Below are 16,786 nucleotides of genomic sequence, written 5' to 3'. Positions count from 1 at the left end.
GTGTGTCTATGGTGCAACCCCTACGATCCATCCACCTATTAGCTTAAGGTTACTAGCTTGGCTCTCTCCCCTGCTTCCCCGACCAGCCCCCCTTACGCTGTGCCCAGCCCTCTCTCGTACTCCAGTGATTTCTTGGGGGAGAGGAAATCGTCATCATGGTCTTTCATGTCATCCATCTTCATGTACCTGGCCCCTTCTGTCCCCAAGAGCTCCTCTCCTTCAGAGAACAACATGCCAAAGAGAGCGAACAGACCATGGTCAGGTTGGTGAAACAGCATCAGAGAAAGAGAGAAAGAAGAGAACAGGGTTGTTAACCAGCTGTGAGAAGTGTTAGACAACATATCCCAGCTGATGGCTCTGCTATGTGGTGGTTAGACTGGTGAAATGAAACATCGGTGAAAATGATCTGGCCTTATTGTAGTTAGTCAGCAGCACAAACAAACATATTTTTATCCAGGATACAATAGTAGAAGGAAAGCTACACAGTTCTCATTTTTTGAATAGAAAGGGGTAGATGAAACATTTTCTCCACACAGAAAACTGGAATTTAAGGGAACTTGTGAAAAAGATGAAATATATGACACACTAGTGGAAAAAACTAAACACAAAGGGACGTGAGAACATGGTTTGAGTGGGAATTTTTTAAAGGATCCAAAAAAGTTGCCTTTCACTGAGAATCTTCTCTTTTCTAACTTGGAGAAATACTGCTAACTGTAGCAACAGAGAAATGGATCAAGCTTTTGGAAATTTGTTCCGGGATAGGAAAAAAGGCATCCATTATTCTGACCTGATTCATTTTTATATGTTTTTGACTAAAAAGCAAAAAAACGTTTTGTTAAGTGAACTCTAATTTTGGAATCATCACTGAGAGTCATGAACTGATTGTTTGAGATGATCATCCCATGCCTTGTTATCAGGGAGGGAAAGACAAGAACTAACTCTAAGTTGAAGGAAGTGTTTTCTATGTTAGCATCCTCCTAAGACCCGAACTCTTCCCCGGCATGCATTTTGAATTTCTCTTTGATATTTGGGCATATTGGGGCCCAAAGAATGTAAAAACAAAGAATTACCAGATTTTTTTTTTTTACCTTATTTTTGTTTTTAAGAAAAATAAGAGCCACATATGAGGATATTAGTTTAAAATTTTGATAGAACAGTAGCAGTATAATGTCCTCGTAAATAGATATCAGGCCCTTGTAGAGCAAAATTTAGTATTTTGGTCTAAATAACCCAAAATGTGATGTCCACATATGTGGACGCCAGGTCCTAGGAGGTTAAGCTACTCCCAACAATAACGGAGAGGAGAAATAATCTTTTATTATTAAGTACAATGAAGTCCTGGATTTAGGACATGACAAAGACATTGAATGCATCGCCTGACAACAGCAGCCTGTTAAGATTTGAGACCATCACTAAAACCTTTTTGTACCAGTTTGGGGAGAGCACTTAAGTGAAATTCAGGAGAGGTCACTATGTGGGTAAAAGTACTGTTATCAAATAGATAAATAATTGATCAGTACAAGAATAATACGATATGCAGAAAAAGGAGAAACCTTAGGTGTGGGATTTTCAAAGCCATTCTGGAGATTAAATTCCAATACTGACTTGGATAAATTGGATTATAATTAAACTAAATTAAAAATTAAAGGGTGGATTCAGTGTTTAACCAAAAAACATCTATGGACGTAATAAATGGACAACCTACTGTTAAACACGGGTTGTTAAAACTACAAGCATATATTCACTTATAATAAAGGGTTAGGCTATAAAATACCTGCAGTAATGAACAATCATTGCTGTTATTATCAAATAAAAACCAGTAAGCAGTAAATTCGACTTCTATTAAACAAAATTGCTACCCCTCTGGCTTTGGAATTAAAAGCTGAGTGAAAGACATCACCCACTCATCGACACCGGAGACTAATGGGATCTCTAATGGGAACGAGATGTCAGCATTTAAGTGTTTCAAATGAGAGAATACCTTTGACAGTCTAGCTGGATTGTTCATACCTTTAATATTCAAGCTCAAGGGCCTGATACAAGATTCAGCATCTGGGTTTTAAGGTGTTAATTTAAGGTGTCACAAGAATGGGGACAAGGCAAAGGGGGGAAAATGAGCAACATAATTCCTTAATGGGGTTGTGTTTATGGCTAATTGTTGGACAAAAGATGTGATGTAGGATGAAAGGAGAAAAAAAAATGTATTACTGGAATAAACAGTGAAGTGGCCTGAATTATATGGAAGAAAGTTTCAGTTATTTTTACTACCTACTATAAAAATTATGATTTTTACAGTGGGTTCAATGTAGGAATTAAAAAAAAATTGACATTCTGTCAATTAACAAAAACCTTTTTATAATTATAGGAGAGACTGCACAATGAGTTAATGAGCTTTCTTACAATTTAAGCCCCAAACAGCATTTCGTTATCATGTGGAAAAACTGAGATGTATTCTTATATTAAAATATCTCAGGGTGTGGTTAAACTTCTTCACTCCTCTGACCCACGAAAGATCAGAGCAGGCTGCATGTGGCCTCCAATGTAAAATGAGTCTCACATCCTTGCTCTAACAAAACACTTCTGCTCCTATAGCTGATCAAATTGCTGGTGAGGACAACAATAATAAACTATCTTATACTATAATATGGGAAATATGGGTGGAGTCACTGCTACAGAGAGCCGATCTGAGGACATCAACAATACAGCAGGACACTGTGGGCAGCTGATTCAGATTAACTGATCTTTACTACATCAGAACAAAAAGATAAAAATGTGCTCTTGACTTTGGAAAAGTTCATAAAATCCAGCTAGAGACAACACTGTTACTGATGAACAGAGGGTGCATCAGAGCACGGATCAGCATAATTTAATTTCTAACATTTTAGACAGCCGCTGCTTCAGAGAGTGATGCTGGAGGCGAATTGCTCTAAAAGAGATGAACACAAACACAGAGACAAGCAGAACAACAGAATTTCACTCCACCTATAACACCAACAGTGCAAGTTACTCTCTGCTGTCCTTAGAACAAAGCACATATCTAGAAGTGAATTGAGGTGCTCTTCAGTTACTTACCCCCCAAAACAGGCGATAATGTTAAAGTGTTAATCAGCATCAAAAGGAAATCTTCCCCGTGTGCGTGAATTAGTGACTGCAGCAGCCTGTGTGTCTGCATGAGGTCCCAGAGCCACAGTGATGTCGTAGTTATCATTACACCACGTTTGACTCCATGAGTGCGCTACCCACAGGTTCACAAGTTAGCTCATGTCCTGCGTATCCTCTGTCTTGTGTGCCATGCATGTGTTGAGTAGGCAAAGCAGTCTGCTAATATCAGTTTACCATTCCGGATGTGAGATGTGCCTTTAAGACGGCAACTCAGCTACTTTCTATATTTAGAGCCACACTGACAAACTGTTGGTTGAATTATCAGGGGCCTAAAAATATCAAGACATGATATCCCATGACATTATTGTCAGCGGTATTGTAAACTTCAGGTGTTAAACCTGAGAATCCTTAAACCTGTCATAAGTGATTTTTTTTGGGCCACACGGGGGCAGCAGTAAATAGCTGTGACCTGACCGACGGTTCATCTGTGACACGACACAACCATAGCATTTGTTTTATCCTGCGTTTCTTTTTACTCCGCTCATAATTCTACATCCTCTGCTTAATCATGCACGTAAATGTCTTTTTGTTTAATAGCTCCGTAGCTTTTAACAGTATTCTGCAAAAGTCTCAAGCTATCGCTCATTTCCTTATATTCTGCTTCCAAGTTTCTAAAGTGGTCTTGAACAGTAGTTAGGACTAGGAATTTAATTTGATTCTATTTGTTAAGCCACTGATGTGGGGTGGAAGAAGTGGAGGACAAGCCTAAAAAACTACCTATAGGAGTGAAGAGTAGCTGAAAGTCATGTCCTTAAGTGACATGAAAAGATCCAGCAAAGAGCCGACACAAGACCTGAGAGATGCATCTGACCCTTCAGGTGATTCATCTACTGTTCACCTGAACAACACGTCGAATGGAGTGATGAAATTTTTGGGCTCTATGTATGTACGGAGGACAGGAGACACGATCCCGAGTGTCTGCATCCATCCGTAAAACACGGTGGAGGCTCTGTCATGGTTTGGGGCTGCATTTCAGGTAGTGGTGTTGGTCATGCTGATTTTCAGCATGACCAACACCATGATGATCTAAAACTCATAAGTGAAAAAAAGGCAGCCAACATCCAAATAAGAGTTTTGAATGTCCTAGTTAGAGATATGACAAGGGAGCTGCCTATGAGAGTTCAGGCTGTGTCAAAGAATAAAGGTGGTAATACCAAATACTGAGGAATTGTAACAAGCTTGAAAATCAAACTCTGTTTTTGCCTTATATACCATATATTACACATACAACAAGCTGGAAAAGCAAACCATTAGCTGAAAGTGACTATAACCATGAGGCCAACGGTGGTGTGATAATTATAAGCAACTCCTTTTAGAACCTGGTTGTGTGACATATTATTAATGCTAATAGTCCTTTGAGCATTTCTAAGAATCTCTAAGTCCCCAACCCAACAACCAATCAGCCAGCAAACACAGGTCACATGACAGAAACACAAGACAGTAATAAACAATGCAATACATAGAGGCAGATTCACATGGCGATACGGTTACAGTCACACATGTTTCAAATGAATATTAAAAATATGTATACAGTGGGGCAAAAAAGTATTTAGTCAGCCACCGATTGTGCAAGTTCCCCCACTTAAAATGATGACAGAGGTCAGTAATTTGCACCAGAGGTACACTTCAACTGTGAGAGACAGAATGTGAAAAAAAAAATCCATGAATTCACATGGTAGGATTTGTAAAGAATTTATTCGTAAATCAGGGTGGAAAATAAGTATTTGGTCAATAACAAAAATACAACTCAATACTTTGTAACATAACCTTTGTTGCCAATAACAGAGGTCAAACGTTTACTATAGGTCTTTACCAGGTTTGTGTCGTGTTATTCAATTATACGCGGGTCCACTGTACGATTCATAACCACCTTTATTTTCTTGTTCTTGCTCTGCTCCCCACATAACATAACATTCTATACAAAACACACACCGGTCTCGCCCTCTAGCTGCCATCAGCCTAACTACACTGACCGGCTGCATTAACATCTACTGTACAATGCAATTACACCACATCTCCCCTTTCTAGAATCAATGGGTAGACTACCATTGACTCACCAGACCTTAGAGGGTTATTCTGCCTCTGTGGCTGGAAAGTCTGGTCCTGTGCTTACCTGCAAGGAATACTATATAACGAAAATCTTAACTCTAATTAACCCGTTAAGTAACACAAATTCTTACATGCCAACTCGTCACACCCACTGCATTTCCCAACTTCTGAACATGCATATTTGAAAATGACAACTTTTTAGATTTTACACTTTTACCCTTATTGTGCAAAGAATACTACGAAAGAGGGGTATTCTTGTGTAAAACTGTCCTTTCCATCTTATCCGTCACAAGTCCAATCTGGTTGGTCTCACAACCACTCTTCCGGATCTGGTTCTGGGTGTAGATGGAAGCTCTGGAGAAACTGTCTCTGGCATGTCCGTGGAGCACTGCTCCCCGGCTTCTGCAGATTCTGGCTCCCCATTATTGCTCTCAGTTTGGTCTGGAGAGTGTTTCATGGGAACAAGATGCCGACGATTCCGCCTAATTGTCCCACGAGGTCCCTCCACGAGATATGATCGTGGTGTGAAGTGGCTGCCAATAACGGTGCCGCTGGCTCTCTGGTCTGTTATCCACACTTCTCGGCCTGGAGTGAGCCTGTCGAGGCTGCGTGCGCGATGACGAAGGTTATATGACTGTGCCTCTTTAGTCCTCCTCTCCCTTTCCCTCCGGGCGACAACCACACTATCAGGAAGTGCAGGGTCAAGCGGAGATGGCAGTATTGGCACTGTGGTGCGAAGCCGTCTCCCCATCAAGAGTTGGGCTGGACTATAGCCATTCTGCAGTGGGGTGGCTCTGTAAGCGAGCAGAGCCAAGTGTGGATCAGCAGCTTTCCGCAATAGATTCTTGACAGTCTTAACTGCTCGTTCGGCTTCGCCATTGCTTTGGGGATATTTCGGGCTGCTTGTGATGTGACGGAAGCCATACACTTTTGCAAATGTCTCAAAAGCTGCCCCTGAAAACTGTGGCCCATTATCTGTTACCAGCTGCTCGGGGATCCCATGACGTGCAAAAATCCCTTTGAGATGATGGATCGCATCCTATGACCTTGAAGGTGTGAGAGGGGCAATCTCAACAAATCTTGAGGTATAATCCACAACAAGAAGGTAGGTTTTCCCTCTCAGCATAAACAGATCGGCTCCTAGCTTTTGCCACGGCCGCCCCGGATACTGTGATGGTATCAATGGTTCTGTGTGGTTTTCTCTCTCTTGGCAACATGTCCGACAGTTAAGGACAAGCTCATTTATTTGCTGGCTTAGCCCTGGCCACCAAACCGACTGTCGTGCCCGCTCTCTGCACTTAACCACTCCCTGGTGACCTTCGTGTAGTCTGGTGAGCACATCATTTCTCATAGTTGCAGGTATAACCAACCTGTCCCCTTTGATTAGCAGACCATCATGTACGGTGAGGAACGCCCGTTCTGCCCAGTACAGTCTTAGCGCTGCTTCGCTGTTGAAATGTGTGGGCCATCCTTCCTCACACAGCTGCATCACGTGAGCACATACGCTGTCCCTATTCAGCTCTTCTCTCAGCTGCTCCAAGAAATTGTTGGTAGCTGGCAGATTGTCCATCAACATGTCCACATAAATATTTGTGCTCTCCAACAACTCCTTGTCTTGAAGTGTTTCTTTTGCTTTCACAGGAGATCGTGAGAGCGTGTCAGCTGTCCACAGGTGTTTGCCTGGTACATGCGAAATGAAGTAGTAATATCGCATGAGGCGCATCCTAAAGCGTTGAATTCTGGGAGGGAGCGCATCCAGAGTTTGTGCCCCCAGCAGACTTAGCAGCGGCTTATGGTCTGTCTCCATTTGAAAGTGTTTGCCAATAAGAAAGTTGCGGAACCGCTCACAAGCCCAGGTCAGACCTAAAGCCTCCTTTTCAACCTGAGCGTATCTCTGTCCTGTTGCAGTGAGGGAGCATGACGCGTAGGCAACGGGTCTCCACTCCTCATCCCATCTTTGAAGCAACACACCCCCTAAGCCATACGATGATGCGTCCGCTGACACCTTGCAGTCACGGCTTGGGTCATACATGGCCAACACTGGCGGTGATGTGAGCGCATCTTTCAGGTTCTGAAATGCTCTAGCCTGGTCAATGTCCCATCTCCAGCAGTTTTTCTTAGACAGTAAGTCTCTTAGAGGTTTGTCTCTCTCTGCGAGCTGTGGGATAAACTTTCCAAGCTGGTTAACCATTCCCAGAAAGCTCCTTAACTCACTCACACTTTGTGGCTCCTTCATCTCCCTCACAGCCTGGGTCTTGCTTGGGTCAGGGCTGATACCGCTGGCTGAGAGAACATGCCCTAAAAATGTCACCTGCTGTTTCGCGATGTCGCACTTGTTAATGTTTAGGGTGATGCCAGCTTTTTGGATCCTGCCCAGCACAGCGTGTAGGCGAGAGTCATGCTCCTCCTGCGTTCTGCCCCAGACCAGCACGTCGTCCATGTGGCAAACCACCCCTTCCATACCATCTGTGACCTCTGTGACCATCCTGTTCTGGAAATGCTCCGGTGCTGAAGCAATCCCGAAGGGCAGTCTCTTGAAGTAATAACGCCCAAACGGTGTGATGAAAGTGGTGTATTTGGCTGAGTTTTCCGTCAGAGGTATCTGCCAAAACCCCATGTTAGCATCCAGCTTGCTGAATATGCTGGCACCAGCCAATCTGCCCAATGTTTCCTCCACCGATGGCAGTATGTACTTCTCTCGACACACAGACTCATTGAGGTGGGTAAGATCGACACATATGCGTACATCTTCTGTCTTCTTCGGTACCACCACCATGCCTGAGCACCAATCAGTTGGCTCCTCAATCCTGCTGATCACCCCTAGTTCTTCCATACGGGCCAGCTCCTGCTTAACTTTGTCCATCAGAGGCAACGGGATTCTCCGTGGCGTCTTCAAGGAAAAAGGTTGAGCTCCAGGTTTCAGTTTGATGTCGTAGGGCTGACGTACCTCACCGAGACCACTGCACAGCTTTGGGTAGCACTTTTTAAGCATCTCTATAGTTATGCTCTCCAGACGAGCCACAAGCTCCAGCTTGCTAATGGCAGGTCTCCCCAGCAAAGCAGTGTGCAGGTGTCTGATGACAAAGACATCCTCAAGTATTTCTTTGTCACCCTTCCTCAGTGCAAGCTCACTGACACCAACGACATCCAAACGACTCCCCCCGGGACCCAGCAGAGCCTTGGTTGGTTTGTGGAGACTGGGGGGGTGGTTGTGTCTGTAGAGCTCCTTAAACACCTTAAGGGGTAGGACTGTCACATCGGCACCTGTATCAATTTTAAATGACACGTTTATGTTGTTTATGCTTAAGTCAACAGTCCAGGGCTCACCCTCACACTTAACACTGCCCAAGAACAAACCATGTTCATCCTCTTCAACCTCATGCACTGTTTTTGTTGCCCTGCATACACGCCTGTAATGTCCTTTTTTCCCACATGCGTGGCATTTGACTTCATTCGCTGGACAATCCTGCTTTGAATGGGATGGAGCGCCACCACATCTCTGACAGGTTGGCCCTTTTTTGCCGTCTTCTCGGAATCCACGTGCTTTAGCTTGACGACTATCAGTCTGGAGCAGTCTGGTTCTAACAGGCTTACGACTGATTTTATGCACTCTATCTACTGACTTAGCATCGCTAGCCTCAGCTCTAGAGTCACCTCGCAAGGAGGATTGTTGTCGCTTTACCTCTTCACTTTGCCTCGCCATGTTGATAGCCGTCTGCAAAGTCAAATCTGGGTCAAGCTGCATGCGTTCTGACAGCCGTTTGTCCGTGAGACCGACAACGAGCCTATCACGTATCAGCTCATCATGTAGCACTCCATAGTTGCAATGTTCTGCTAGCGCATACAGTGCTGTCACAAAAGCATCCACTGTCTCATTTTCTCCCTGTCGGCGCATATTGAATTTGGCGCGCTCATAGATCACATTTTTCTTCACAATGAAAAAAACCTGGAAACCATCACGTACCCCCTCATACGTTGTCCTTTGCTCCGCTGTTAAACTCAGACCGCGAAGCACATCGTCCGCCTCGTCTCCCATGCAGTAAATCAACGTGTTGACTTGGTTTTCCTCCGAGCTGACGTTCAAATTACTGGCGAGACGGAATCTCTCGAACCTCCGTATCCATTTGGACCACTCCTGCGGTTTTGAAAAGTCGAAGGATTCCGGTGGCTGGATGCTGAATGTCGCACTCGGCCCCGCCGGTGCTCTCTGTGCAGTCTCATCCGCCATATTTTCCCCCTCGTTTTTCCCGCGAGCTCCGCCAGACACAGGTTCGTTCAGTCGAGGTTATATGGATCAGTACAGGACTTCTGACACCATGTCGTGTTATTCAATTATACGCGGGTCCACTGTACGATTCATAACCACCTTTATTTTCTTGTTCTTGCTCTGCTCCCCACATAACATAACATTCTATACAAAACACACACCGGTCTCGCCCTCTAGCTGCCATCAGCCTAACTACACTGACCGGCTGCATTAACATCTACTGTACAATGCAATTACACCACAGTTTGCACACACAGTAGCTAGTATTTTGGCCCATTCCTCCATGCAGATCTTCTCAAGAGCAGTGATGTTTTGGGGCTGTCGCCGAGCAACACGGACTTTCAACTCCCGCTACAGATTTTCTGTGGGGTTGAGGTCTGGAGACTGGCTAGGCCACTCCAGGACTTTCAAATGCTTCTTACGGAGCCACTCCTTTGTTGCCCAGGCGGTGTGTTTTGGATCATTGTCATGTTGGAAGACCCAGCCTCGTTTCATCTTCAAAGTTCTCACTGATGGAAGGAGGTTTTGGCTCAAAATCTCACGATACTTGGCCCCATTCATTCTGTCCTTAACACGGATCAGTCATCCTGTCCCCTTGGCAGAAAAACAGCCCCATAGCATGATGTTTCCACCCCCATGCTTCACAGGTATGGTGTTCTTGGGATGCAACTCAGTATTCTTCTTCCTCCAAACATGACGAGTTGAGTTTATACCAAAAAGTTCTACTTTGGTTTCATCTGACCACATGACATTCTCCCAATCCTCTGCTGTATCATCCATGTGCTCTCTGGCAAACTTCAGACGGGCCTGGACATGCACTGGCTTCAGCAGCGGAACACGTCTGGCACTGCGGGATTTGATTCCCTGCCGTTGTAGTGTGTTACTGATGGTGACCTTTGTTACTTTGGTCCCAGCTCTCTGCAGGTCATTCACCAGGTCCCCCCGTGTGGTTCTGGGATCTTTGCTCACCGTTCTCATGATCATTTTGACCCCACGGGATGAGATCTTGCGTGGAGCCCCAGATCGAGGGAGATTATCAGTGGTCTTGTATGTCTTCCATTTTCTGATGATTGCTCCCACAGTTGATTTTTTCACACCAAGCTGCTTGCCTATTGTAAATTCACTCTTCCCAGTCTGGTGCAGGTCTACAATTCTTTTCCTGGTGTCCTTCGAAAGCTCTTTGGTCTTGGCCATGGCGGAGTTTGGAGTCTGACTGGTTGAGGCTGTGGACAGGTGTCTTTTATACAGATGATGAGGTCAAACAGGTGCCATTCATACAGGTAACGAGTGGGGGACAGAAAAGCTTCTTACAGAAGACGTTACAGGTCTGTGAGAGCCAGGGATTTTCCTTGTTTGAGGTGACCAAATACTTATTTTCCACCCTGATTTACGAATAAATTCTTTACAAATCCTACCATGTGAATTCATGGATTTTTTTTTCACATTCTGTCTCTCACAGTTGAAGTGTACCTCTGGTGCAAATTACTGACCTCTGTCATCATTTTAAGTGGGGGAACTTGCACAATCGGTGGCTGACTAAATACTTTTTTGCCCCACTGTATGTGACACTAAAATCTAAGTTATTAAAACTCACAAAGAAGGGGTTTTTTTGTGTTTTCCTAACTAAAGATTTATATTTGATTTAATATTATTAACAATGAAGGGCTTATGTCAAAGACACCTGGAGAGTCAGAGAATGAGCGTGTTAGCACTGGGACATATCGAGGTTACAGACATGGGTGCTATGGGTGCATGCCAGTGAGAAACCAGAGCCACCACCACAGAGGGGAACGAAGGAGAGAGAGAAAAGCAGTGGCACAAAGATGGCGTGAGTCTGAAATGGAGCCACACACGTAAGAAACAGACATTCATACCTAATGTTAGCTGTGCAATTCCTAAAAAAAAAAAAGAGCAAAAGGCAAAAAAATGAGTCGTGAGGGGAAAAATGTTTACATCTTCAATCAGTTACAGTGTTCCTGCTGTTTTATTTCAGTGATAATAATGATAATACCTTCATCCTCAGACACATCCAGTATTTCATCCACTGTCTCTGGGAAACTCATGCGATGTTTCTCTGTGGTCGTCTTTTGGGCATGGAGAAAAGAAAACAGTTACCGACAACAGCAAAAGGGAAGGTTCAACTTTTCATACAATATGTTCCCATGTGATTATCACCACCCCTTTTCTGAACATCTCACCATGGAAACTGTCTCCTCAGTGACAAGTTTTAGGACGTCGATCACCGAGATGTAGCCTAACCTCTTCGCGATAGCCAGAGCTGACGTGCCATGCTAAAAGAGAAAGAGTGGGACATCGATGAGCGCCAAACTTTATGAATGAGGATGACGAAGAGATAATCGCACTCACTGTAGTGGTCTCATTGGGCTGGGCGCCATGCTTCAGCAACAGTGTCACAATATCCGTGTGTCCCTGTTGGGCTGCCTGATGTAGAGGAGTGTAACCAAGCTGTGAGAGAAAAAATTACACAAAAGTGTAAAAGTCGGTCTAAACACGAGAATTTCTGTGAGATTTCTAAAGACCACGCTCACGGTAGTCAACAAAAGCTAAACTAAGCCAGATTTGAAAAAACACAGACTTATGAACCAAACGGAATTAAAATAAAACTTACATACGTACATACATACAAAACTAATAAAAATAAAATTATTTATTATATTTATTTATAAAATAAATATTGTAGGAATGTTTTGTCAGTTTGCTTAAATTTGTGATGAGCCTTGATGCCTGAGTTTACTGAGACTGAGACATTAGTGTAAGTGATGTAAAAGAAAAATACCCACCACATTATATTTAAAAATAAAGTAAAAGCTTAACATTTTAAGGAAAAATAGACTGCAACGAGCAGCCAACTGAGAAAAAAAAAAAAGAATGTCATATGTGAAAAAGCTGATTAGTCGGTTCATTGCAGCCCTACAGTACATCCCGCCTTTTCTTTTAGTTGCTTTTCAAAAATGTTTTCAAACATTTATTCCCTTATGAGCAAAAAACTGCTCTATGTCCTATTAAATCATTTTACACTAACAGCTGGGAAACCCTGCCATCACGAGCTGTGTGTTAACACACTGTAACCGTGGTTACTGACAGACTGTACTGTAGCTCTATGACTCATTCTCATCCGGCTTTAGCTGTAGTTTTCGTCCAGAGCCAGAGGGAGGCACTCACCCTTGTTTTGCTGTTTACGTTGGCCTGTTGCTGCAGGAGGAACTTCACCATCTTGATGTTGCCATAGTGACAAGCTACATGGAGTGGGGTGTAGCCCATCTGAAAGTGGAGAAAACACAGTGAAGGTCGTAACCGGGATTGTAATGATCCCACATGGAGGTTGAGTGTTTTATGAAAAATGTTTAGAACTGCATACTATAATGTTTTTGAAATGGTTAAAGTGTTTCAAGAAAAGAAGATTGATTCAAAAATTACAAAAACAGCGATTGGACCAAAATATAACCAGACAAATCAAAGCTACTCAGACATTTTCTCTTCCAGCTCAAAGACAAAACACCGTGTGAAGAAAAGGTCTTACCCGTGTTGCGGCATAGACTGACGCGCCCTGCTTCACCAAGATATCAGCGATTCCAACGTGTCCTTCCTGTGCCACCAGGTGGAGGGGTGTTAACCCACTCTGTTTATCAGAGTGAAAAGACAAAGGTCAAAAACAGCAAAAACAACATAGACTATAGTTTATTTTACAGTAACATTTCTTTCATTTTTTAATTTTATCTGTCTTTGCCTTGTTGCCGAGGTTGACGTTGGCCTGTTTGGAGATGAGCAGGGACACCATGTCAGGCCTTCCTTCCTGTGAGGCCAGGTGGAGAGGTGTGACACCCTGTAGTGACTCAGCATTGGCTGATGCTCCATACTGCAGCAGGCTGTTGGCCACCTCCACCTGGTTCTGCTTGGATGCTATATGGAGGGCAGTGTAGCCATTCTAGAAAACAGATGTGTTTTTTTTTAGAATGACATGAATTCATACACAATACTAAACCATCTGCCTGACCTTGTGTCTATATACGTGTATTTTTAATTTGATTTACCCTGGCTGCACTGTGTGGTGATCCTCCTTTGCTAACAAGAAGGTTAACAACATCCAGGTTGTTGTGATGTACAGCAACGTGCAGCGGAGTGAGACCATTCTGCAGAAAGGGATTCAAACATTAATCAGACTGTGGTAGTTCAAACAAGGATTTATTTAGTTCTTCTTCCAAACAGTCAAGCCCATTATGATTTCCTCACTTTTCCGGCAGCATTTGGGTTGGCTCCTCTTTCCAGAAGCAGCTCTGCTACATCCACCTTCCCATACTTGGAGGCCACATGGAGTGGAGTGAAGCCTTTCTGCAGACGGACCAACAGGAAAGTGTATAAAACATCAGTTAGGGGTTTTTAGCATTTGGGCAGACAGTTTAAAAAAGGCAAATTTCACAGCAGAAGGTTTAGCAGGAAGTCTTTACCTTGGTCATCTTAGTCTGTTGAGCCTCCATGTCCAGGAGGATGCGTACAGTTTGCACATGACCTTCCCGGGCAGCGATATGCAGAGGTGTGTGTCCTGCTGTGGTGGTGGAGTTGGGGTTGGCCTTTTGCTCCAGCAGAAGCTTCACTAGCTCCTTGTGGCCCATCCGAGCTGCACAGTGCAGGGGTGTCTGGTCATCCTGTACAGGAGGAAAATTAGCACGTGGATGCAAAGCTCGGTCAGCTTCATCTGCCGGGATTCATGTATCATATTTATTTACTGGACGTTTATGCTTTGGTGTGTAACACCTCTACCTTGGCCTTTGCGTCCACTGGGGCTCCATTCTGCAATAAAAACTCTGCCACCTCATAGTGTCCTGCCCGGGATGCCATATGGAGAGGTGTTTCCACTTTCTGTTCACACACAAACCAAAGAGTCAAATCAATAATGCTCTCAGGAATATGAATTGGTTATTTGAGTTGGACTTGAAATTTCAGTTAGGTACCCACCACATTAGAAGCACTGGGGGAAGCGCCTTTCTGCAGCAAGATCTTCACAATGTTGAGATGACCCATAAATGATGCTACGTGCAAAGGGGTTAAGCCGGACTATAAAAAAGGGAGCACAGGATTACAAGAATTAGAAATGATCTTGGGGATTTATTAAATCATCTACGTAACTTCACATCTATCGATTTGAACTGTTCTTACCTCAGTCACAGCCTCTAATGACGCAGAGTGTTTGAGCAGGAGATCCATCACACGCATGTGGTTCTTTTTACAAGCAATATGCAAAGGGGTAAAGCCGTTCTGTGAAAGCAAACAGTTATCATTACTATGAAGGTAAAGAGCAACTTTGACTTGTATGACTTAATAAGCTGATCTGGCCTTATTAGAGTATGTTTGTCACTAACCAGAGCCCGAGAGTTGGGTTTGGCCCCTTTGTCCAGCAATACTTTGGCCATACGGTGGTGACCGCAGTGTGCCGCCACATGCAGAGGGGTGAGGTGGTCCAGTGTGATGTCATCAATCTCTGCGTTGTACTGTAGAAGCTGTTTGACGCAGTCCATGTGGTCGCCCTGCGCTGCCATGTGGATTGGAGACAGGCCATTCTGCAAAATAAATAAATAGATAGATAAATAAATATGTTGATTCTTTATTATCTCCCACGGCAGGAAGAAAATTTTCAGATTAAAAACAGAAAATTTAAAAAAAAAGGTCACAGATTTGTACTTATGACCAAACGAAAGGGTAAAATTCAGAAACACTGTAAGTCACGCTGAAGCAACAGCTTCTCAAACCAAAGCAGGTATGTTGGGCACACATGTCCTCTCTCTTCACATTTCATTTACAAATATAAAAGGCAAGACCACAACCATTACCCCACTCATCAAAATACATCAATTTAGATAGTATGCCACAGTAAGCCAAAAGACTGAGTCTTTCACAATCAGTTGAAAAGATGACGGTTTTTGAATTCTTTCCTGTCTTACTGTTAAAAATAAAACCTTTAAGAGACTTAAAGAATTTTCTTGACGCCTGCAGGGGTTTACCTTAGTCTTTGCATTAATGGGGGCTCCATGGTCCAGCAGGATTTCTATAATCCTAACATGGCCATTTCTTGCTGCACAGTGCAGAGGAGTCAGCTCATCCTAGAGGGGAGTGATTGTTAGTGATTTAGTTAATGAACCATCTAATTAGGAAAATACAGTCAGAGCTTTGGAAACACTAAAGCTTTGAGATGAGAGCTTTGGAAACCTTGGTCTTGGCATCAATCTGAGCCCCTCTGTCCAGGAGGAGTCGGACCATGATCACGTTACCCCGTCTGGATGCAATGTGCAGAGGGGTGATACCGTTCTGTAGAACAGACACAGATGAGCTTAGACAAAAAACTAAAAGAACAGAGAGCAAGTCATGTGACTGACCTTCAGTTACAATTAGTTTTCCCCTACCTTTGGGGTGAAGTTGACATTGGCTCCTCTATTGAGCAGCAGTTGAGCCACGTTCAAGTTTTCATAGTGCGCAGCAATGTGGAGGGGTGTGAATCCAGTCTGCAGGGACACATAAGGTTAACACCATGCTACTTTCATTCCATTTGCATTTAAGAAACAGCAAAAACACACCAATTACAGACATTCCTGTTCCATTCTGTACACACACACACACCTTGCTTAGCACATCAGGATTGGGGTCGTTCTGCAGAAGCACTGCAGCTGTGCGTGTATCATCGTTGCGTGCTGCAATGTGCAGCGCAGGGAGGCGGACCTTTCCTTTGGTGCCATAGTTGATGAGCAGGGCTACAACATTTTCATGCCCCTGCTGAAGAGCCACGGCGAGAGGAGTGAATCCATCCTGCAACACACCGGAAAGAACAAGAAGAGAGGTTGACTCATGGAAGGAAAATGAGAGCGATGTAAGGAGAGAGGCTAATGAGAACAAAAACAGAATGAAAACACAGCGGGTGTGGATCAGCAGAGATAGGACTGAGCAATTTGGGCGATAACTCTTCAAAAATGTCTCTCAGCTTAGTGGTACCTCAGTTGGAATGCTCTGATTGGCTCCGTTCTCCAGAAGAAACTTCACAACCTCTAGATGGTTTTCTTGTGCAGCCATGTAGAGTGGAGTGAAACCCTTCTGTCTCAGAAAGACACAACAGGCACGCACACACCCACAACAGCAGCAGAGCAGACACACAAGCACAGCAACAGAGAGACAGTCACAGATGCACACACAGAGATGTAGACAGAGAGGGAACAGCAACACACAGAAATATTGGAACAGAGACACATGTTAACAGATGGAATTGCAATAGTTACTACAGTGGTTTCACAGTAGAGATCACAA

General features: G+C 43.8%; 1 protein-coding gene across 17 annotated transcripts in view; it reads right to left on the bottom strand.

Annotated features, from left to right (window-relative positions):
- ank1a (ankyrin 1, erythrocytic a) overlaps nucleotides 1-16,786 on the bottom strand; it is a 101,083-nt gene that overhangs the window by 22,956 nt on the left and 61,341 nt on the right. For 10 of the 17 annotated variants that reach the window (XM_085179277.1, XM_085179279.1, XM_085179288.1 and 7 more), the window contains 20 exons: nucleotides 16,478-16,576; nucleotides 16,109-16,294; nucleotides 15,895-15,993; nucleotides 15,701-15,799; nucleotides 15,496-15,594; nucleotides 14,857-15,054; nucleotides 14,654-14,752; nucleotides 14,453-14,551; nucleotides 14,258-14,356; nucleotides 13,945-14,142; nucleotides 13,730-13,828; nucleotides 13,531-13,629; nucleotides 13,227-13,424; nucleotides 13,020-13,118; nucleotides 12,662-12,760; nucleotides 11,846-11,944; nucleotides 11,677-11,769; nucleotides 11,490-11,562; nucleotides 11,353-11,373; nucleotides 97-217 (listed from right to left, as the gene is read on the bottom strand). In XM_085179277.1, the coding sequence (XP_085035403.1) occupies nucleotides 97-217; nucleotides 11,353-11,373; nucleotides 11,490-11,562; nucleotides 11,677-11,769; nucleotides 11,846-11,944; nucleotides 12,662-12,760; nucleotides 13,020-13,118; nucleotides 13,227-13,424; nucleotides 13,531-13,629; nucleotides 13,730-13,828; nucleotides 13,945-14,142; nucleotides 14,258-14,356; nucleotides 14,453-14,551; nucleotides 14,654-14,752; nucleotides 14,857-15,054; nucleotides 15,496-15,594; nucleotides 15,701-15,799; nucleotides 15,895-15,993; nucleotides 16,109-16,294; nucleotides 16,478-16,576 (2,276 nt within the window). The remainder of the gene's footprint in view (nucleotides 1-96; nucleotides 218-11,352; nucleotides 11,374-11,489; nucleotides 11,563-11,676; nucleotides 11,770-11,845; nucleotides 11,945-12,661; nucleotides 12,761-13,019; nucleotides 13,119-13,226; nucleotides 13,425-13,530; nucleotides 13,630-13,729; nucleotides 13,829-13,944; nucleotides 14,143-14,257; nucleotides 14,357-14,452; nucleotides 14,552-14,653; nucleotides 14,753-14,856; nucleotides 15,055-15,495; nucleotides 15,595-15,700; nucleotides 15,800-15,894; nucleotides 15,994-16,108; nucleotides 16,295-16,477; nucleotides 16,577-16,786) is intronic. The other 7 variants (XM_085179280.1, XM_085179287.1, XM_085179281.1 and 4 more) reach the window with 6 other exon arrangements.

Source organism: Neolamprologus multifasciatus, chromosome 12, assembly GCF_963576455.1.
Source record: "Neolamprologus multifasciatus chromosome 12, fNeoMul1.2, whole genome shotgun sequence".
NCBI lineage: Eukaryota > Metazoa > Chordata > Actinopteri > Cichliformes > Cichlidae > Neolamprologus > Neolamprologus multifasciatus.
The sequence above is the reverse complement of the archived record's forward strand: the minus strand, read 5'-3'. Positions and strand labels throughout refer to the sequence as shown.